The 22,211-nt window shown below is 37.1% G+C and overlaps 1 protein-coding gene across 4 annotated transcripts; it reads left to right on the top strand.

The window, feature by feature from the left end:
• The first annotated feature begins 2,514 nt into the window (after nucleotides 1-2,514).
• On the top strand, nucleotides 2,515-21,999 carry LOC147568837 (beta-glucosidase 4-like). Of its 4 annotated transcripts, XM_086655229.1 has the most exons (17): nucleotides 2,937-3,065; nucleotides 3,194-3,260; nucleotides 10,018-10,076; nucleotides 10,598-10,673; nucleotides 11,512-11,586; nucleotides 11,820-11,907; nucleotides 12,242-12,461; nucleotides 12,610-12,725; nucleotides 12,881-13,089; nucleotides 13,183-13,220; nucleotides 19,741-19,831; nucleotides 19,916-20,024; nucleotides 20,102-20,310; nucleotides 20,542-20,799; nucleotides 20,971-21,102; nucleotides 21,500-21,538; nucleotides 21,758-21,999. In XM_086655229.1, exons 1-16 carry the CDS (start codon nucleotides 2,994-2,996, stop codon nucleotides 21,535-21,537), a joined length of 1,857 nt encoding a protein of 618 aa, XP_086511355.1. In that variant the 5' UTR covers nucleotides 2,937-2,993; the 3' UTR covers nucleotide 21,538; nucleotides 21,758-21,999. The 4 variants fall into 4 exon arrangements, with proteins under 4 accessions (XP_086511352.1, XP_086511355.1, XP_086511353.1 ...); XM_086655226.1 differs by having other exon boundaries at nucleotides 2,515-3,065; nucleotides 20,542-21,102; XM_086655227.1 differs by having other exon boundaries at nucleotides 2,945-3,065; nucleotides 10,030-10,076; nucleotides 20,542-21,102.
• The last annotated feature ends 212 nt before the right edge of the window (nucleotides 22,000-22,211 follow it).

Here is a 22,211-nt window from a genome sequence, read left to right as displayed (position 1 = left end):
TATCCGGAGCAACGAGAAAATACGCGCACATTAAGCGAGGAGCCCAACCCTGCTCAAGACGTCAGCCTTGAAGCCATTGATAAAGAGGTCAACCCTGCTTAAACCGGTCGGTTGCTATTTTCTAAGCAGACTTGTTTCCCGTATACCCTTTGAGGCGTTACTATTATTCAAGATGACAGTTGGCCAAAAATATCATCAATGTACCCGTTGGATGGGAGTTACGAGATCCCCATTCATGGTAATAGCTCCATGCGTTATCACATTTAAGGCAACAACTCATTACCAGGTGACGGTTGACCAAAACGAACAATTGACCACAAAACTCTATATAAGGATCGGCTAGTAATCGACTAAATCACCCAACTACGGATAACAACACCCGACATCAAAAGTCACCGGCAATCAACTAACCACTTATTTTCTCACTCACATCGATCATCCAAACCTCTAGCAGGCGACCAACGACTGCTACTACCACTTGACCATGGAAAGGAGTGAACTTTCTCTCTCTAGACGACCACTCGATCAAAGAGGACGGGTGATCTTTCTCTCTCCTAAGGACCACCTGTTCAAGGAAGGCGACTGGTCATTTCTCTCTCCACAAGACTAAGGGGTGCAAGTACTTTATTTCACTCGACGACCAGAGAACTAGGCAAACATACACCAGGTTGTATCACCTTTTCTCCCAACGATCGTCCTGCTCAAACAACATATTTAACTCGATAGCTCCAACTCTGGTTTACAATTCCTATTTACTATTTGTCAAGTTTACTGACTTAACCGTCGGAGCCCCCTTAGGACGACACCATCCCTGTGTGTCCCCTGAGACCTCACTGTCACGTGTGTTGTTGTCTCTTTTGTCACAGGTTAAGCCCAATGACGTCGTTGGTGGGCAAAAATATTAACAAGTGAAGGTCCGACTTCCGGTCAACGGTCCAGTCTTCATTGACTTCTTGACCCGCGAATTCTTACCTTCACAACCCCTACAAAGGAGATTCACCCAAATTTTTATTCTTACCTTCATTGTCTTCTTTTTTCGAATTCTCTCTAATGTTTTATTGAAAATTCACTCTAGAATAATATCAAATTTAAATTATATATCTAGAATTAATAATTTAAATTTTTTTGGGCTTTTCCAGCTTCCCCCTTCAAAACTAATTGACAATTGAGCTTACTCCTTAAATTTAGATGTTTTGTCAAAACTACGAATGCCATCTTTAGCAGGTGAAAATAAAATAATTAAGTTAAATAATATGTAAATAAAATCAATCTTTAATACTCATATTCGCGACTAAATCAAACAATAAATTAAGGTAAAAACTCTACTAAGAATCACATTGAAAAACAATTGTTCTTGGTAGTCACAATTATTTCACGTACGTCAGACACAACTTTTTTATTTTTGTCAATAATAATGTGTAAGGGGGTAAGCTTAATTACCAACCATTGGGGGGGGGGGGGGGGGGAACTCAATTACCAATTAGTGACGAAGGAGTAAGCTCAAAAACTCTTTTTTTTTTGTTGAGAAATCGACTGCGATTGACGTTAGTCATTACAGAGAGGTGATACGTCATCAAAATTTGATAAACACAATAATCGCATAAGTTAAACCAATAACTGAAGAGGCCTAAAGCCCAAAAACATGGAGCTTAAATCCAGACAAACTTATTGTTTAATTTTGCTAACCCGGTGTTTCTAGAGTCGTCCCATATTATTGTTTTAGGTGCTCTCTCCAAACATGTCGCCCGACTTTCCATATTTAATACTGTTATATTTTGGATATCCAAATTTTTTGGTGTTATTTTCTTTTGTTTCCTTATTTTAAATTATTTATTATTTTATTGAGAGAGATTTTAATTTTTTTTTAACTTTCGAAATAGTTATTGTTTCTTTTTGTTTTTCTTAAATTAGTTATTTTTTTTAAGGACACGGTTATTTTTGTTCTTCAAATACGTTATTTTATTTCTTAAAAGGACTATATTTTAAATTTTGAGAAGGTTTCTAGATAATATCCTTTATTAGAAAAAGGATGTTGTTCTAGTCACCGTTTCCCCTTCTGATTTATTATATAGATTTATACTTTTAATAACCCAAATTCAATAACTACGGATTCCACTTTCTCCAAAAATCAGAATTGAGACCTCCAGAATTTTGGAATTTATGTCAACACTAACAACCACTTAGACAATCAAAAATTGAAAATTCGGATTGTTAATATTCTAAAGTTGGAACACAGGAATAAATCAATAAATTGTTTGTGATGTGAATATGATAAATTTTCCTTTAAAATTATCTGAACTCCATTTTTAACCACTTCTTTCTCTGGCCATCTAAATAGTAAATGTGGTTGGGGTTTTGTACTTGGACTAAAATTACTCCTGGCCCTCTAAATAGTAAATGTAGTTGCAGTTTTGAAGTTGGACTAAAGTTACTGCCAACTAACAAATGCCAACTAACAACCATAACTTTTTTTTTTTTTTGTTGTTGAAATAACAACAAGAACTTAAAACTAACAGAACGTTTTACTTATAAAATTGTTCTCTCCAAGACATATTTTTTGTTGAAATTCTCTGGAAGACTTGGCAGGTCATTATTTAGATAGGAGACTAAAAAAATATTGAGAAGTTTAGAAAACCTCTACCTGATGTGGCGGCTATTCACTCGAACATATTTTTTTTGCATTTGCTATACGTTCAAGCGATATGTCGTCACATCAGGTGGAGAGTTGGGAGAGAGACCAAATAGAGAGATAGATAAATAGATATAATTTCTTTTACTTAAATCGGTCAATAATAAAAAGTATTATATAGAAGTTTCCCAATATTGGAAGTCATCAATAATAAACAACGTATCTTTATCTTCTTGAGGGATGTTTATGTCATTTTGTAACCCACATTTGGAACTAGTATATAAATGGACCCATAGACCAGGCAAATAATAACTCAGGAACATATTTGTGCATTGATCTTTCTATTACCAAATAACATCAACAAATGGCGCCTATAGTTACTGCTAATGATTTTGATCGGAGATTCGTTTTTGGTGTTGGAAGTTCAGCTTATCAGGTAGATACGGAAATTTGGTTTATTCATACATCCGATTAACCATTTTTTTGTCGATTATTAGATTTTATCTAGGTTGACATAAAATTTGTGATAAACTCTAACAATGAACTTGCTTGTTTGTTATGAAGGTCGAAGGGGCTGCTAAGGAAGGTGGGAGAGGTGAAAGTATTTGGGATGTCTTCGCACGCCAAAGTGGTACGTACTTACTTTTTCTAGTTTCCATTATAATGGTGGATACTAATATCAAATTTTCCTTAATCATTTTTTTTGGAAATCCACAACAACAAAAGATTTTGTCTAGCCAATCATATTTTTAAGTAGTGGTAGCTTTTAAGTAAAAATGAAGTTTAAATTTCCTTTTTTTTAATAAGAAGATGCATCTCTTCTTGGCCCCAAGCTCAGAAGAAGATCATGTTTATCTAAAAAGGATAATCCTTCTCAGACGAAAGATTTCTGTGAAAAGAGAGACTCTTCTTCCCCTGAACAATGAACAAAATGAGGAGATGTGTGGTGGAGGAGGTCGAAATGGTGGTGGACAAAGAAGTTGTTGAATAATTATTTATTACGGAGTATGTAAATAATTTTTTAGTTGAGTATAATTATATCAGTAGTTTCTATTTCAATTTATTATCAATATTTTACAACAATACTCTATATCAAATTTAGTGTTATATTTAAGTATGGTCGCGGCTTTGGGGAATAAAAGAAAATCTCCGGGGAATAAAGAAATATTCATTTTCAGTCCAAAAATTTATTATTTTGATTTCTGCCCCTTAATCTTCACCTCCTCTCATCCTCTCTCCTGCTCGTCCTCTCTATCCCTCTCTTTTTTATTCCTTCTCTCTCTCACTTGATTGCATTCTCTGAGCACTACTAATGTTGGTGTTATAACTAAAAGTCGCGGAAGCTATCGAACCTATCCTAGAAATTGATCCGATTATGAAGATTAATCTAAAAGCTAAGTCAAAATCAAATATGCGAACAGAATTTAACGAGGTTCGGCTTTAAAGCCTACGTCCTCGGGCGAACAAGAAATCTTTATTGAAGGATAGATGAAGACGACTAACACAATCCGCAAGTTCGTCCCAAGATGGTACCGTATAGTAATAACCTTCTATACTAAATCTTCGACGACCGAGAAATTTAACACCGCTCAAAAACTATGAAAAATTTCTCTCACTCTTGCTCTCTCTCTAGCTCTCTAAAGAAGAGTTGTTGTTTGTGTTGGTGTTTTGATTACAAAGCACTCAACCCCTATTTATATATATTATAAGCCAAAAAATTGGAAACTGCCTATTGAGCCAAAAAATTGGAAACCATCCCAATTTTTGGAAACTGCCTATAGCTGCCTCTTAAACCTCCTCTTCAATTTTTAGAAACTGCCTCTTACAGTTGGGGACTTAGCTAGCTGGGTACTACTTATGAGTTTTCAGTGAGAGAAAGAGAAAATGATCAAAGAATTAGAGAGAGAGAGATTAGGGGTTCCCTTGTAGTTAGTAGTAGGATCATCACTTAAAACACACGCAGAGAGTGGGAATTGTATTTACTCGACCGACCGACCAACCAACGACCATCAAGAAACTGACTGAGTTATGATAAAAAGGTTTTCTTCCTTTTCTTTCTTTCTTTCTTTGTTTCTAGAGAGAGAAAGAGAAAGAGAATTCCTCGGTCAAGCCCCCACGTTGTTCAAACACACCACAGCTCCTGGCTGAATAGACACTTATTTGGCTTAATAGATTTGGGTTTGTTTAATTTACTTAATTCTGGATGGATGATCAATTCTTGAGTCAATTTGATGCCGTCATTTTTCAAACATAAGAATATGTTGTGACTTGGAGGTTACTCAAATCGGAGAATTAAAAAGTCAATTCATGTCATACTAAAACCTCTGAAATTTCAGTCTCAATTATCCCTTTTGTTCTAAGTAATTGATTTGAGTACAAAAAACTTCAAACTTCAAACCATTTCTCTTGAAAAAATCCGAAACCTATTGATTGGTGGTGTCTACAGTGAGAGAGAAAAAGTAAGAGAGAAAGAATAAAAAAAAAAAGAGAGAGATAGAGAGGAGTAGGAGAAAGAGGATGAGAGAAGGAGATGAAGATTTAGGAGCAGAGATCAAAAGAAATAATTTTTGGACTGAAAATGAATATGTCTTTATTCCCCGGAGATTTTTCTTTATTCCCCGAAGCCGCGGCCTTTAAGTATCTAGTTCCACAGCGAGAACATGATTTGTAGGGCCAAGACATGACTAATAGTAGCAAAAACGCCAAAGCCGACCCAGTGGTCTTTTAACTTAGAGTTGTTTATGGGCCATACTAGCACACCACGTCTGACTTGGGTGCTAGATATATGTGAAGTTTTTTTTATTTTTTTGTTGAAGGTAGATGTATCTGAAGTTGATCTTTCAGAAGAAGAAAAACTTAGAATTTAATCACCAAACATCTTGAATTGACTGATTTGTCAAATGCCCAGTCTGAGATTGTGCAAAAATCGTCTTCAGAAAGTAACAACAATTGAGTAAGATAACACGGTTAGACCCAACTGATCAACGAAAGTTGTGTCGGATAACTGTTTATTATATAAATAATTTTTTAATTGAGTGAAATTATATGAAATAAGTACTTGTGAAAAGTCTCAAGTTACGATTAACTCTATAAATACTCAATGAAGAAGTATCTTGTAGATTTTGTAGAGTCACGATTAACTCTATAAATAATCAAGTCGATTTCTCTTTTAAAAAAATGTTTTGGACAACATTTAGTTAAGTATTTGAAGACAAAAGTTTAGTCGTCTATTGTCGAAAATGAGAGTATAGTAATTAGAAAGTTCGTTGGAGCGTATAAAATTGTAATATTTCTTTTTATACGACGCGATCGTTGTATCTTGAGAGACTAATGTCCATAGGTACGTTAGCACCGTCGTCTGGATATAATTGTTTTAAGAAAAGAGTGACCACTCGCCTCGATCATGGAATAAGATAAATTTTTATTCCATGTTTATATATTAAAATAGTGTCATATTATTCGACTGTCAAGAATCGAACTCGTAAATCCAAAAACAACAACGAGGAAGAAAAACGAAATGAATTTTTATCTCTTTTTGGATCTAGTGGAGTTCACCAATAGAGGATCGATCGCCCCGTCACGGATATATTGAAGAAGAAAAAGATGTGAAGTAAATGAGAGAGAGTGAAGTGGAGGAGGGAGAGAGACGAGGTGGATAAGAAAAGTCTTTTCTAGGCGACAAATTATGAGGGCCCAAACTAATTATAGAACTTAGACGACAAATTTGTCGACCAAAACGATCAGTTGATCGCAAATTCGGAGTCAACATGAGTCTACATTTTTCTCCCTGCACTCCAAAACTCATTATGTTCATAATATGACATAGAACATCATGAAAAACATAATATGAACATATATCATGAATTAAATAAGCATCTTCATTAAGATATCTTTAAAGTAACTTTAAAGACTATAGAAAGACTCTTTAAAGTTTTTCTACAAGGGTTGAGAGTCCATCTATTCCCAATTACTTTATATAATGATTTAGTCATATGGGGTAATTGGGGTGAATCGCTCGGACGGAGATTTGGTGCTCATACTTCTTGTTCATAGACTTGAAAAGAAGTAGGTCTCCAGTCACAAATTTTGTCAAGGATCTTGTACATGTAGCACTCCCGCTTCGTTTTTACCTTGGAAATTGTACATTTTGGTATCATTATTCTATCATGGGTAGATCTTGCCGTATATATGAGAGGAACAAATGTATGTAGTATAAGGTTTTTCTTTATTTTCTTATCTTACAGTTTTGTATTGATTACTTTCACATATTGATCCATTAACAAATGTGTGGTAGTTTTATTTTTGACATAGACTTTAAGAGTCAATACATATCGTTCATATATACCTCATGAATATATATAATATGAAGAGAATATGATAAGGGATATAACTGTCATCATTAAGATATTTAATATAAAGACCTTACGAGCATCAAAACTCGATTATTCATATTTTTATCTTAGGCAAAACCGGTCAAAACTCTCACTGATTTTTTCGCTTTCGTGAAAAAGGATCACTCGGTTTTTTTTCCAGTCTTCACATCTCTAAGTACTTTTATAATTTGCGACAACTTGTATGCAACAACTTTGCAAGAGAAAACTTTGCAAGAGGTTTGCAACTGTTTGCAGAAAATTTGCAACAGCTTGCAAGAGTTTGACAAAAAATATTAGATGTTTAACTACACAAAATACAAATATTTGAGTTTTTAACCAAACAAAATACAAATTTTGATTTATAACCAAATATCGATCTTGTGACTTCCAAATTTATGCAGTACCGCTCGTACAATATCCCACATGTATGGGTAGTTTAAAATTGGTACATTCGACTGTTTTCAATTTGTGAGAATATTTTTTTTTTTTTTTTTTGTTGAAAGCAAATACATTTAACTTAAGAGTCTTTTACAATATCCAAAATAAAAACCAACATAAAGGTAAACAAAGTACAACGACATAAAACCGAAAAGAGGAATTGCACAAAAAAGCTTCGTTTAGTGATGCTTCCTTCATTCTGTAGCTTATAAGCCCTATAGCTCTTCAAGAGGATGATATGCCAATTGGTCTCGAGAGTCCTTCCGATTAATTGAAAGATGAAACTAGTACCTGTTCTTCTGGTTGGTTGAATGATGAAACTGTTATCTAAATTCCTGTAACATTGAAGATGGATTAAACAAACACCTATAGTTCCAATAAGAAACAACAGTGTCTGCAAGATGGAACCAAAAGATGATTCCGAGGTATCCCGCCAGTATTCTCCATGTACAGAGACCATATCCGCTTGAGTTCTACCTAGTAGAATCAGGTCAGACACCTGGTAAATGGGATCGCCGTCATAACCCGAGTATAAATACCCTGCTAATCCGACAAACGATCGCAAATGAATTGCGACAAAGGGTGGAAGTGAAAATGTTACAGAACTTTGATAGAAAGTTAAATCAATTTGATAACCAGATTCAAAGGTAATCAACAAAAAGTGGAGTGGAAGAAAAACAACAGAAACTACACGGCAAAGTTGGAGAAATATATTCGAGATATAGTGTCGTCCGGGGTCGAAAGGAAAGTTAAGATGTATTCTATTTGTTATACGGCTGATCCAGAGGCCAACGTGGCCAGCTACTGTTCGATTAATGTTCCTAAGCTGATTACAGTTAATGAAGGATGAAACTAACATGGAAATCTGGTCAAAACTACCGCAAGTAGATCGACGATATGATAACATTATGTAACGAGGATTAGTGTTGTGAACGAAGTATGCATAAAGGTTCACCATGACCGGACGACCGACAGAATTGAAATCAGATATTAGGATTCTCTTCGGAATGATGAGTACCATATAGAAATAAATCAGGATGAAATTCATGAGCTTACGGATCAAGATGCAACCGGCATGCAACAATGTAAAGGTATGAGTAAAGTATCTTAAGGGTTCTAACTTCTAACTGACCAGATCAAAAAATTTAAAATGAACGTGAAGCAAAATCAGAATAAGAAAGACTCCCCTCTAGGTTGAATGAAGCTAAGAACTTAACAGTAGAGATAAGAGGACTTCCCTGATGTAGCTCGTTGTGGTTGCAGAAATAAGATTAGAGAGCGTTTGTGTCCTATCGATAACCCCTTGACCTCGTCTATTGAATAAGAAGATAAAAAGGTTCGAGAAACTCCCCTTGCATGTGTGTGACGATGCTTGATGGTGGATACTTTCTCTTCTGTGAGTGTTTCTTTAGAGTGGGAGGACAAGGATGAGACCCTCAATCAGCAGTTAGGGTCTAATAGTTTTGAAACCAAAAATCTAGATCTAGGTATTATGTAGTAGATAGAAGTGGGTAGGTTACTATGTAGTAGATATATATGCTCCTGGTGAAGATACTTGGATGAGAAGGATTAGGTGGGTGGATGTTGAAGTAGGTCGTGAATGTTAGGGTTACTTGGCTGAATAAAAAACTAGATCTACATGGTTTTTTGTTGGTGGAAGAGGGTGGATTACTTGTAATAGTTAGGAATAGATGATTAGATGATCTTTGAGTTGTGATTTAGGTGAGGAATGGAGATTGATTCTGTGATTGTATTATGAATTTGGGCGTTTCTATTAGGGTTTGGGTGAAAAAGGGAGAGAGCAAAATCGCAAGATGCTGATGTCACGCGAGATCTTCTCTCTCCTCCAATTTGTGAGAATATAGACTATTGGATTGAATATATATATATATATACATGGGCGAAACTATGTGGAGACCAGGCCGGGCAGCTGCCCGCCCTGATCTCAACAAATTTAACCAAATCTACCATTACTTACAGTGGTTTACTATTAGCTCTAGTGGTGAAGGCCTTATGCTTCCAACCCCACAGGCACGGGTTCAAATCTGGCGGCCTTCCTTATTTTTCATTTTGAATTGGTTTTCTTTTTAATTTTCATTTTGATTTCAAACAGGGATCCTAAATTAAGTGAACAATTATTAAAAAAATCTTGTTTTTCTTGGGTAATCTTGTTTTGCTCGGATACACTCTCGGCTAAGTAATATTTTCTACTTCAAGTGTCATTGAATAGTTATAACACGACGACCTTAGATTAATGAATAATAAAATTATGTGACTTCTTTGTTCATATTTTAGTACTCAATTGGATTATCCAATGTTACGTTAATTTGTAAATTTAAGTCAAAATATTACTTCTGCTGTTTTGTTTAGATTGTCAAGATAAATGTTGAAATCATGATATGAAAGGATGTTCTTAAAAAATTTATTTTGTGTTGTATCTTGTAAGGTCATACGTATTATATGTAGAAGTTTACTTTATAGAGACTTTGGGCTTGCCCTCTCTAGTATTAAATCCTGGTTCCGCCCCTGTATATATATATCCTACACGATTACTCAGTGTAATGGTCATTTTTGTAGGACATATAAAAGATGGAAGCAACGGTGATACAGCAGCTGATCAATATCATCGCTACAATGTAATATCCTACACAATTACTCAGTATAATGGTCATTTCTTAAAAACGGTGAAAGGAAGCCAAAGAAAATACTAATGGCTACTAAATTTCAATCTGTAGGTTTTTTAATTCTTCAGGATCAGACCTTCTCCAGCCTTAGTAAAAGCTAGGTGCATCTGCCAATCACCAATACATCGAAAATGATTCTAGTCAATCCTCTAACTGAATAAGCACTATAACTGTCTGATTTGAACCTAAAGACCACACAAATCTGATTTTCTTCAACTTTATTTATATCAAAGTTCAATGATCCTACATTTGTACTTTATGTGATTGAACCTGCGACCCCAGTGTTGTGGAGTATTTGTCCAAGCACTACAACAAGAAGTGGTGGGCGATTTAAGTAAATGTTGTGTTGGTGTAATGAAAGAATATATATGTATATATATATATATATATATATATATATATATATATATATATATATATGGACAACTAAAGAAAGAAATAGACATGTTCTAATTTTTTTTTGTCGAATGCAGGATGATCTCGACCTTATGGCTAAACTTGGATTTACGGCTTATAACTTTTCCATATCATGGTCTCGTATTTTTGCTGGTATAGTAAATAGTTCTTCATTTTTTTTGTTTACCAACATGAAAGCATCTTATTGTATATCAGGACGAATTTCTACACTCTATATTGGGATGGCGAGAATAGCTCTCACTAATGAAATGAAACATGATTTTTTTTTTTTTGTTGAGGTACAACCAAAAACAAACTAAAATAGAGTGTACAATTCCTGCGGAAGATCTAATAAAGACAGCCACACCCATGTTCCTTTATTTCTTCTACTCCATTTAGCCAAAAGATCTGCTTTGTGATTACCCTCTCTTGGGATATGAGTATATAACACCTTTGTGAAATTGGCCTCCAGCTGTTGCACTTTCTCTATAATGTTTTCCGACTGCCAAGATATGTCTACCTTTTCCTTGTTGATTTTTTGAACTATATTAAGGTTATCACTCTCAATATGAAGGAAATCAATCTTTTTTTTAAGAGCCCATTGGATTGCTTTTAAGATCGCTTCGCATTCACACTCTTCCGCATTCTGACCTCGACAAGTGAAAGCTGCTGCAGCAAGGAAATTTGCCTGGTCATTTTGCATGATGCACCCTATCCCCGCCTCCTCCTGTAATGAAATGAAACATGATAGAAAGTAGATAATGTAAACTTCCTAAAAGGCCAACCGTCGAACTATTACATGTTGTCTAACAGAATGAGAGAACTACGAAAGTTATCCCAAAATGAATAAGAAAAATATCATTGCTAAATAAATAACATCTAGTCTCTTTTTATTTGTTGAAAGAATAACATCTAGTCTCTTACCAAATGGAATTTAGTTATATTTTATGCATTTAAAACTTCTGTTATATTTATATTTCACATTTTGTAGATGGTCTCGGAACCACGGTTAATGCTGCAGGAGTTGCTTACTACGATGGTCTCATTAATGCCATATTAAAGAAAAGTAATTTATTTCTTCCTACTCGTCCTTTTGTACCACATTTTATTCTACTTTCTTATTTATTTCTCTCCTCTTTCTTAAAACTTATGTTTATTTTTTTTACTTGTATAGATAGGAATAGGATGGGGCTGAACTTTCATATAAGATGAAGTCGGGGACTTGAAAGTGTGATTTCATAAGTTAATGAGCATCTTATATTTTGAAATATTCTAACCCACTTTATTTATGTGTTGCAGAAATGACACCTTATGTAACTTTATTCCATTGGGATCTTCCTAATCATCTCCAAACTACAACAAATGGATGGTTATGTTCCAATATTGTGTAAGTATATAAGTTAAGCCCTTGTTCAATTTGTGACCCTAGCTATTGATGAATTCAATTTGATATCTTTCTCCGAGGACGATTTTCTCATCTTGAAGATCATACTCATAGGGATTCAATAGTTCAATAATCCTTAGAATCTAACAAGTAAAATTTAAATTCAAATGGTGATAAATTACTTCTCAATTTTTTTGTTGTAACATGATAACTAATTCTCATAAAAATAAAAAGAATTTCAAGGGGTCCATATGAAAATGGACATATATGTGAACTGAAAAGGGTTCCATTTAGGTTGTCCTCAAATCTCATAATGTGAACTTTTGTCAATTAACAGGGCTCGCTTTACATTATATGCTGAGATGTGTTTCACAAAATTCGGAGATAGAGTGATGCATTGGATCACAATAAATGATCCGCTTTCAGTTGCTATAAATGGGTTCGGTACTGGAATACATGCCCCTGGTAGAAAATCAAATGCTGAACCGTATAAAGTTGGATATCATTTGCTTTTAGCTCATGCGACCGTCGTTTCTAGTTACAGAACTAAGTTCAAGGTATTCTATTTGATCTATGCTCTATTGTGTTTTGGGGAAATAATTTTGTAGTTCACTATTATAATATATACTTTAAAGAAACATATGTCGAAATTGTCTTTGCAAGTCGTTTAAAATAACATATATGTTGTAACTTTGTGTAATTTAGCATCAAGGTGGTGAAATAGGCATAGCAATTGGTTGCCAATGGGGAGAGCCTGATAATTGGAACAGGCCGGAAGATATAGAAGCTGCAAAAAGGCACATGGATTTTCAAATTGGATGGTATTATATCACTTGCCCCATAAAAGCTCAATTCTCTTAAATCTTAGAATGGGCTTAAGCTAATATAACTTCTAAAATCCTATATATATATATATATATATATATATATATATACTTGTCTTTTATATTTGACATGCCTTTTGGTTTTGGCGAAGGTTCTTGAATCCAATAATCCACGGAGATTATCCTGAAGACATGCTTAAACTTATTGGCACTCGGCTTCCAAAGCTAACCGACGATAATAAAAAATTAATAAAAGGGTCGATTGATTTTCTGGGAATTAATCACTATGGATCCAGGTTTATCGCCAACCATAGTAGAAGTCTTGACTTTTTTGAACGAGAACAACAGATAGAAGCACTAAGTAAGTTAATAATCTCTTCCAGCTTTTATATTTTTAACTATATAACAAGTGACTTATTGTTTTTTATATCTTAATACCTTGTTTTGTCTCCAGCAAGGAACTCACAAGGCCAGAGTCTTAGGGACCAGCAAGTAAGCTATACTTAATCTTTTTTCTCTATCCAAATCCAATACTATTAATAAATTGAAGGAGACACAAGAGATATAATTATCAAAGGTAATTTCATTGATAGACTTGGGTACATATTTATAGAGATTACAATAGGGTTTGTAGAGAAATAATAAATAAGGAAATATTACAAAGAGGAAACAATTAAAATTACAATTGCTATATTATGTATTTCTTTCTATCTTGGGGAGATATCTTCTAGATATCTTCCTTTTCTTCAATATACTTCAATACCCCCCCGCAAGTTGGAGCAGGGGAAGGAATCTGAATCAAGCCCAACTTGGAGAGTAACCGATGAAATGGATCTGAACCAAGTGGTTTCGTAAAGATGTCAGCTATCTGATCGGCAGAGCGAAGGTGAGTCGTCTTAATAAGACCAGATTCAATTTTCTCCCGAACGAAATGGCAATCGATCTCGATATGCTTTGTTCGTTCGTGAAAGACAGGATTGGCGGCAATGTGCATAGCCGCCATATTGTCACAGAAGACCTGAAAGGGTTCTGGAATTGAGACACGAAGGTCTTGAAACAAATATTTCAGCCACTGCAGTTCCGCAGTGAGTGTAGCTAGAGCCCGATATTCTGCCTCAGCCGAGGATCGGGAAACAGTCGGTTGTTTCTTGGACTTCCAAGACAACGGACTTGAACCAAGCATAGTGAAGTAGCCGGTGGTCGAGCGACGGGTGATGGGACAACTAGCCCAATCAGAGTCGGTAAAACCAGAAATAGTTAGAGTGCTGGACGAAGAGAGAAGGAGGCCATGATTCATGGTGCCTTTCAAATAACGAACAACTCGAGTAGCCGCATCCATATGATTGGAGTGGGGATTTTGCATGAATTGACTAAGGTAATTCACAGAAAATGAAATGTCAGGACGAGTCACCGTGACATATAAAAGTCGACCAATAAGACGCCGAAACGAAGTTGGATCGTCTAATGGCGTACCATCAGTAGGTAATAACTTTAAGTGTTGTTCCATGGGAAAAAGACTTGGTTTAGCTCCGAGGAGACCCGAGTCGCGAAGAATGTCCAACGTGTACTTGCGTTGACAAAGGAAAATGCCTTTTGGGGAACGAGATACTTCGATTCCAAGAAAGTATTGAAGTCGTCCAAGGTTTTTAAGAGAAAAACGTTTCTCGAGACGTAATTGAAGAGATGAAATTGCCGAGGCATTATTGCCGGTGATAATGATGTCATCTACGTAAACTAAGACGTAAATGGCAGTCGGACCATCAAAAAAACAAAACAGTGAATGATCAGAAGATGACTGTTTAAAACCTTCAGCTTGTAAGCCGGTAGAAAATTTGGCAAACCACTGTCGAGAAGCTTGTTTTAATCCGTAAAGGGATTTGTGCAAGCGACATACTTTGTGGTCACCAGTCCTGGAAAACCCAGGTGGAATAGTCATGTAGACTTCTTCATCCAAGTCACCTTGGAGAAAAGCATTATTCACATCCAACTGATGGAGGGGCCAATCTTTAATGGCAGCAACGGAAAGAAGTGCACGAACAGTGACCAATTTGGCGACTGGGGCGAAAGTATCATGATAATCGATGCCTTCTACTTGGGTATAACCCTTGGCAACGAGTCGCGCTTTATGACGTTCAATTGATCCGTCAGAGCGGTATTTGATTTTGTACACCCATTTACAACCAATTGGTTTCTTTCCCGGGGGTAAGGGAGTTAATGACCAAGTTTGATTTTGTTCAAGAGCTTGAATTTCCTTATCCATTGCAGCACGCCATTCTGGAAAAGCCTTGGCGGCGGAATAGGATGTTGGTTCTTCCGTATTGACAACGGAAGTAAGAAATGCTCGATGGGAAGGGGTGAATTTTTCAAAACTGACATAGTCAGTTAAGGGATATTTGGTGGAAGTCGTAGGTGCAGTAGTACAAGAACAAAGATAGTCAGCCAGATGGGCAGGACGTCTCGTTGTACGGACTGGTCGAGAAGAAGGTAAAGGTTCTTCGGGAGAAGTAGCTGAAACCGGGGTGGTGTCAGAAGTCGAAGGTGAAGGTTCTTTCGAAGGAGAAGCACCTTGCAGAGGGGAAATACCTTGCGAGGGAATAACAGAGTCAGAAGGAAGCTCGGGAGATTCCTCCGAGGAAGAAGCAGCGGAAGATGAGGAGTCTAACACAATAGGTGGGATGGGGGTCGCGTCAGTGGAAGAGTGTGAATGGTCGTCGACCAAAGACGGGAGAGTATACAAGTCCGGATGAGGCGAGTGGGTATCGTCGATGGGACTGAAGTAATAGGCGTCCGATGAAAGCGGAGTGAAGGAGGTAGGTTCAGAGAATGTCGATTGACGTTCAGCGAAAGGGAACTTATCCTCAAAAAAACGCACGTTCCGGGAATCATAGAGATTGTGTGTTTCTAAATCGTAAATGGTGTATCCTTTCTTCCCAGGCGGATAACCAACAAATATTCCAGGTTTAGCTCGATGATCGAACTTATTTTGGATGTTGGTATTGGTTGCAAAACATAAACAACCGAAAACTCGGAGAGCTAAGTAGTCCGGTGGAGAATCATATAACATTTCATAAGGAGATTTGTATGAAAGTATTGGAGTCGGCATTCTATTGATTAAATAGGTTGCCGTTTTTAAACATTCCCCCCAAAATTTTAAAGGGAGATGTGCTTGAAAACGCAAAGCGCGAGCAACATCGAGTAAATGACGATGTTTACGTTCGACGACACCATTTTGTTCGGGTGTGGAGACGCAACTGCGTTGATGGAGAATTCCATGAGAATGGAACCAAGTTTGGAGATCATTGGATAAGAACTCGGCTCCATTATCAGAACGAAATGTTTCAATCGGGTTTGAAAATGTATTTTCAGGACTCGAGGATATAGATTTAATCTTCTTATGATATTGTTTAGAAACAAACTGAAAAAAGAAGTTTAAATGTGTTTTAGTCTCAGACTTGGTTTGCATAAGGAATGTCCAAGTAAATCTGGAGAAGTCATCAACAAGTGTGAGGAAATAACGCTTGTTGGTTAAAGATGGAACCGGAAAGGGTCCCCAAATATCAGCATGAATAAGTTGAAAAGCAAAAGTACTAAAACTACTACTTTTATTAAAAACCAACTTAGATTGTTTTGCCATAGGGCATACAACGCATTCATGCGACTTATTAAAGGAAATAAACGGGAAACGTTCTGATAAAGTACGTAAACGGCCTAAATTAGGATGTCCAAGTCGACGGTGCCAGACGTCGATTGACTTATTCAAAGCAAGTGCAGTAAAATTCCTACGGAGAATGTAGAGTCCATCAATAGCATCAGCCCGACCAATCTCCTGATGATTTGAGATCGTCTGAAAAAGGCAATGAGTTGAATCAAAATAAATACCAGATTTCAAAGATTTACAAGTCTGATTTACAGACATCAAATTAAATTTGAAATTAGGAATGTAATAAACTTGGTCAATAGAGAGAGAGTCGGAAAAGACGACTCTGCCAATGTATTTGACTAAGTAAGTCGCGCCATCAGGAATTTGAACATAACAAGATGGTGGTGCTAAAGCATAAGAGCTAAAAGCATCTAGAGAGAAGCAAACATGGTTTGAAGCACCACTATCAACAATCCAAACAGAAGGGTGAGATAGGGAAGTACCTGACATCATAGCAGAACTGGAAGGAGTTTGTGCATTGATAACTGCCATAATGCGGTCATAGTCTTCTCTGGTAAGAGTTGGAGCTGGAGAAGAGCTGGAACCCTGAGAAGTGCTACGGGCACCACCTGGACGAGGGGGGCGACCATGTAGGAGATAACATCGATCAACAGAATGACCGAGACGTTTGCAATGAGTGCACATTACATCTCTGTTACAAGTGTCAGCAATGTGTCCATGAAGGTTGCACTTAGTACAATAAGGACGAACTCGCTTATTTTTCGGGCGAGGTAAATCACTTTCTTTCAACTTGTTAGCAGCCGTGATCTTAGCGTTGAAAGCGTGAAAGTCAAAAGGAGCATTGATCTTATTTTTCTGCTCTTCTTGAATGACCAAATTATATACCTTGGCCAGAGAAGGTAGTGGTTCCATGAGAAGTATGTTATTGCAAGTCGCAGAATAACGTTCATGAAGACCCATGAGAAATTCAATCGTACGCGAGGTAAGATGATATTCAATAGTTGTTTTGCCAACAGGGCAAGCACATGAAGTGGGTGGAATGATAGCATCCAATTCGTCCCAATAAGACTTCAACTGAGAATAATAAGCTGAAATAGTCTGGTGCTCCTGAGTAAGGGCAGAAATCTTTTTCTTCAGCTGATAAATGTAGGTAGCGTTAGACGTAGCAAAACGCTCCTTCAAATTCTTCCAAAGATCAAAAGCAGAAGCCGAACGTCTCGTGCTACGTCGGATTTCCTCGCTGACAGAATTGGATATCCAAGCAGCCACCATGGTGTCACAACGGGTCCATGCATGAAGTTGCGCAGGATCCGTCGGTTTAGGGAGCGACCCATCGATAAAACCTTGCTTATTTTTAATGATAAGAGCATCGTGCATACTGTGAGCCCATTCAGCATAGTCTGGACCGGTAAGAACGGGATTAACACCAACGGAAGTGGCATTGTCCGAAGGATGCACATAATAAGCCTCACATATTTGAAGAGGAGGAGTAGTGTCTGTCATCGGTGGAGTGTCATCTGAATTCGAGTTCAGATCACTGATGTTGGCAGATTGTCCAGAAGTCATTGTTCTGTAAAGAATAGAAGAAAATAATCTATTTTAAAATCAACGTCACAATAATATATAAGGGACGGTTCAGAATTTGCACAACTAACAGAAGTGTTGGCGAGGAATAAAAGGGACAGTATATGTTGTCTCAAATAAATAGTCCAAACAGAAGTGTTGGGAAGTAAAGGAGACAGTCCAGAATGTCACAAAAGAAGTCAGATGGTTTGGTCGGTCAATGACAGAATTAGGTCGGTCAAAGTTGACTGACTTTTAGTCAAGTCAATGGAGTCGGGGTTAATTACGAGTGGTCCTGGTCAAAGTCAAAGGGCGGTGAAAAAGTCCGGTCAATGGGGCAAGACGGGAGTCAATTAGATTTGACTCCGTCACCTGATTCGGGATATTGCCGCCGGCTAAATTAGGGTTCCGGTAGGTTGTTTTAACCAGCCGAATTTAGGGTTTCTTTGAAACCAATAGGTAAGTCGTAATCAACCTAGGGAAAAAGCTAATCAAAGGGAGAGGAGTTCGAATCGAGTGAGTTCGTCCACCAACAGTGATCAAGTGTGAGGATTTGTAGAGAGAGAAAGTTCTCTGGAACTGTTGCTCTCGGCCAGTAGGAAAATTGAAAGTTCTCGTGATGAATTTCCGACGAGAAGAGGGTCCAGGTGTGTATTGGTGGAGGTCTTGTCGTCTGAAGAGGTGAATCACACTATTCCGGCGGGAAATCCGAAACCCTAAAGGGTAAGGTCGTCGGAGAAGACAACAGGAAGTCGGGAACCGAAAATTTGTTTTTGGTTCCGATTTGGGTCGTGTTGAGTTATGTTCTGGTTTTAAAATTAGGTCTATTCCGGTTTTAAAATTGTTATGTTCTGGTATGGGAACAGACCGGATTAGGTCTATTCTAGTATTGGATGAATCCGGATTAGGGCTAATCTTGTTCCAGAACAGAACAGAATGTGTCTTTAACCTGTTCCGGAACAGAACAGAATGTGTTTTAACCTAAAATTGGTTAAAAATTGTCGCAAAAAATTCGAAAAAAAATTCGAAAAAATTGGAAAAAATAATAAAAAAAATTGTAACTGACCTTTGAAGATGATGTAAAGATTACAATAATAAGAATCCGTAGAGCTCCTTGAATAAAAACCGAAGAAACCAATAATCTTTATGAAAAACTCCAGGAAATATTAATTGTGCTCTAATACCATAATAAATTGAAGGAGACACAAGAGATATAATTATCAAAGGTAATTTCATTGATAGACTTGGGTACATATTTATAGAGATTACAATAGGGTTTGTAGAGAAATAATAAATAAGGAAATATTACAAAGAGGAAACAATTAAAATTACAATTGCTATATTATGTATTTCTTTCTATCTTGGGGAGATATCTTCTAGATATCTTCCTTTTCTTCAATATACTTCAATAACTATTACCAATCGTGCTAGATGTCCCGAAAATCATGCCCGAACATGACCTGAGTACTAATGTGAGTTGTGACATGCTCATCTCTACTCCCAGACATGTGACGTCATTCGACCTTGTTCGAGAAAGATTTTTGGGTCAAGATTTTCCTTTATTCTAGTGATAGACCCGCCGAATCCTAGGCATAGTTGATAGGGAATCCTAAATCAAGGACCAGACATTTTTTCGCAACTGGAATCACAAATCAAAAAAGAAGTAATGGGATTTTCTCCGTTGATATGGGATTTTCTCCGAAATCTACCTAGGATTTCAGCAGCCAGAGCATTTTCCTTTCCTTTAATTACTGTCTTATTCTATACTATGGTCATCAAAAATGACAGGGGCTCTACTTGGCATCTTTCTTCATGCAAAAGCTTCTCAAATATATAACCAACACTTACAACAAACCCATAATTTACATTACTGGGAATGGTATGTACATATAACTTTGGGTTTTTATGTGCCATAGTAGCACCTCTGCCAATACCCTCATTTTCTGTTTTTTTTTTCAAATAGGAATGGCTGATGAGGATGGTGTAAATGCTGTAAACCCTACTTGGATGGATTCAGAGAGATCTGACTACTTTGATCAGTACCTCGCTGCTCTATGTCAGTCGATTCATCAGTAAGTAATCTCAAATTTCATTTTTACTGATCACATATAAGAAGGAGAAAATGACTTAGAAATGTATGTATCGACAGGGATCAGTTAAGTAATGTGAAAGGATACTTTGTATGGTCATTCCTCGACGGTTTTGAATGGGAATCTGGCTACACCAAGCGTTTCGGTTTAGTTTCTGTCAATCGCCAAAATTATGCGCGTACTCCAAAATATTCTACCATGTGGTGGAAGGATTTTCTCAAAATTCAACCACAACGACCGTGGAATCCCAACTATCCCAACAATGGAGGTGAATAAAAGGATCTGCTCTGCTATTTTTCAGCTGATACTAAATTTTCATGTCTTCTGTACCTCCTCTTAGAAAAGAAGACAATTATGTCTAAGTAGACCTAAAAAGGTTGACAATTATGTCTAAGTAGAGTTTCTTACACAACAAGAAAAACACAACCCTTATTGTAATGTTTCAATTATTTGTGTTCACATCGCTAATCAAACTAAGTACTATTTCTTCTGTATATAGGAAATCCAAGCTGGCCAAACACAGGCAACGGAGGATACCCAGGCAACGGAGGATTTCCCGGAAACGGAGGATATCCAGGCAACGGAGGATACCCAGGTAACGGAGGATTTCCCGGAAACGGAGGATACCCAGACAACGGAGGATACCCAGACAACGGAGGATACCCAGGCAATGGAGGCAACCAAGGGTACAGAGGCAACCAAGGCAACCAAGGGTACGGGGGAAACCAAGGCAACCAGGGGTACGGGGGCAACCAAGGCAACCAGGGGTACAGGGGCAACCAAGGCAACCAGGGGTACGGGGGCAACCAAGGCAACCAGGGGTACGGGGGCAACCAAGGCAACCAGGGTTATGGAGGCAACCAAGGCAACCAGGGTTATGGAGGCAACCAAGGGAACCAGGGGTATGGAGGCAACCAGGGTTATGGAGGCAACCAAGGGAACCAGGGGTATGGAGGCAACCAAGGGTATGGAGGAAACCAAGGGTATGGAGGCAACCAAGGGTTCAAAAGCAATGCAGGCAATCCAGCCTATGGGAACTACAACAATAATGCGAATCCAAGTAAGCATTTGGGGATGAATTTTATTTTTACTTCAAATTTCATGGGTTATTTTAGGCAATGTGGTTTTCCGGTGAATTTCGTTAGGACAAGGAAAGACATCGACTAATCTTATTGAAAATTTAGAATCACCCTTCATCAACCTAAGAAGCATGTATGTACTTGGTGGGTAATAGCCTTTGACATGCACTTTATTACATCCCATTGTAATAGTAACTATGAGAATATATAGTCCAACCACATAGACAAAGAAAATGTATTAGAACTATGCTTCGCACGCCGAAACCATTGGCTTCAGTAGTATTACACCTGCTTACAATTGCCAAATTACATACATAAGAGAGCGAACCACTTGATTGATGTCACTTGATTAATTTCTTATATGCTCAAATGTTGCAGGTGGTGTGTATAATGGGGCTGCAAATGCTAGGTGCTAAGGTGAAGATAACAAATTCCTCCTCTCATTCTTTTCCTTCATCAAAATCATTTTTTACTTTCCAATTCATTGCCAAAAAACATGTCCTTGAAAATCAATTTATAGTTAAAATAATAAAATAACTACGAGCACAAACAAAATTACAATTTATCATATAATTGTCGTAAGCCTATCATATAATGATATAACATATATTAATATGAGTTTTCTTTGTCTTGAAGATTTCAAATGCTCTGGTTTCGATGGACAAGATAGGAGCTTGGGCCGACATGCAGGTTATTCCCATTAGTTACAAGGTGATCAAGGATGTAATGGTTACAAGGGCTGAAAAACTTGTAATACTGATCATGTTTATGTCATTTTTATTTGAATCTGAATTTTTCTAATTTATTTAGGTATTTGATTTTGGTGTTGGTTGTTGAGAAGAACCTTTTATTTAAATCTAAGTTTGATTTTGGTGTTCGGTCGGTCGGGCTTGCATGCTTTTCTAAACCACAAAATATCAGTTCAATATGTTCTGCCATAGAAACGATCCGTTTCTAGGCTAATATGTTGATACTAGGAATTGAAGAAAAAAAGGGGACAACACTATTAGTTATGCTATTTCCGGTGTACAGATTGAACGAGTGGATTCATCAAGTCACTAATCGAGTCACTGGTGAAATAGATTATAGC

The sequence above is a fragment of the Eschscholzia californica genome, unplaced genomic scaffold (assembly GCF_041429995.1).
Source record: "Eschscholzia californica isolate CP2 unplaced genomic scaffold, dmEscCali1.0.p SCAF_1, whole genome shotgun sequence".
Classification (NCBI taxonomy): domain Eukaryota; kingdom Viridiplantae; phylum Streptophyta; class Magnoliopsida; order Ranunculales; family Papaveraceae; genus Eschscholzia; species Eschscholzia californica.
The sequence above is the reverse complement of the archived record's forward strand: the minus strand, read 5'-3'. Positions and strand labels throughout refer to the sequence as shown.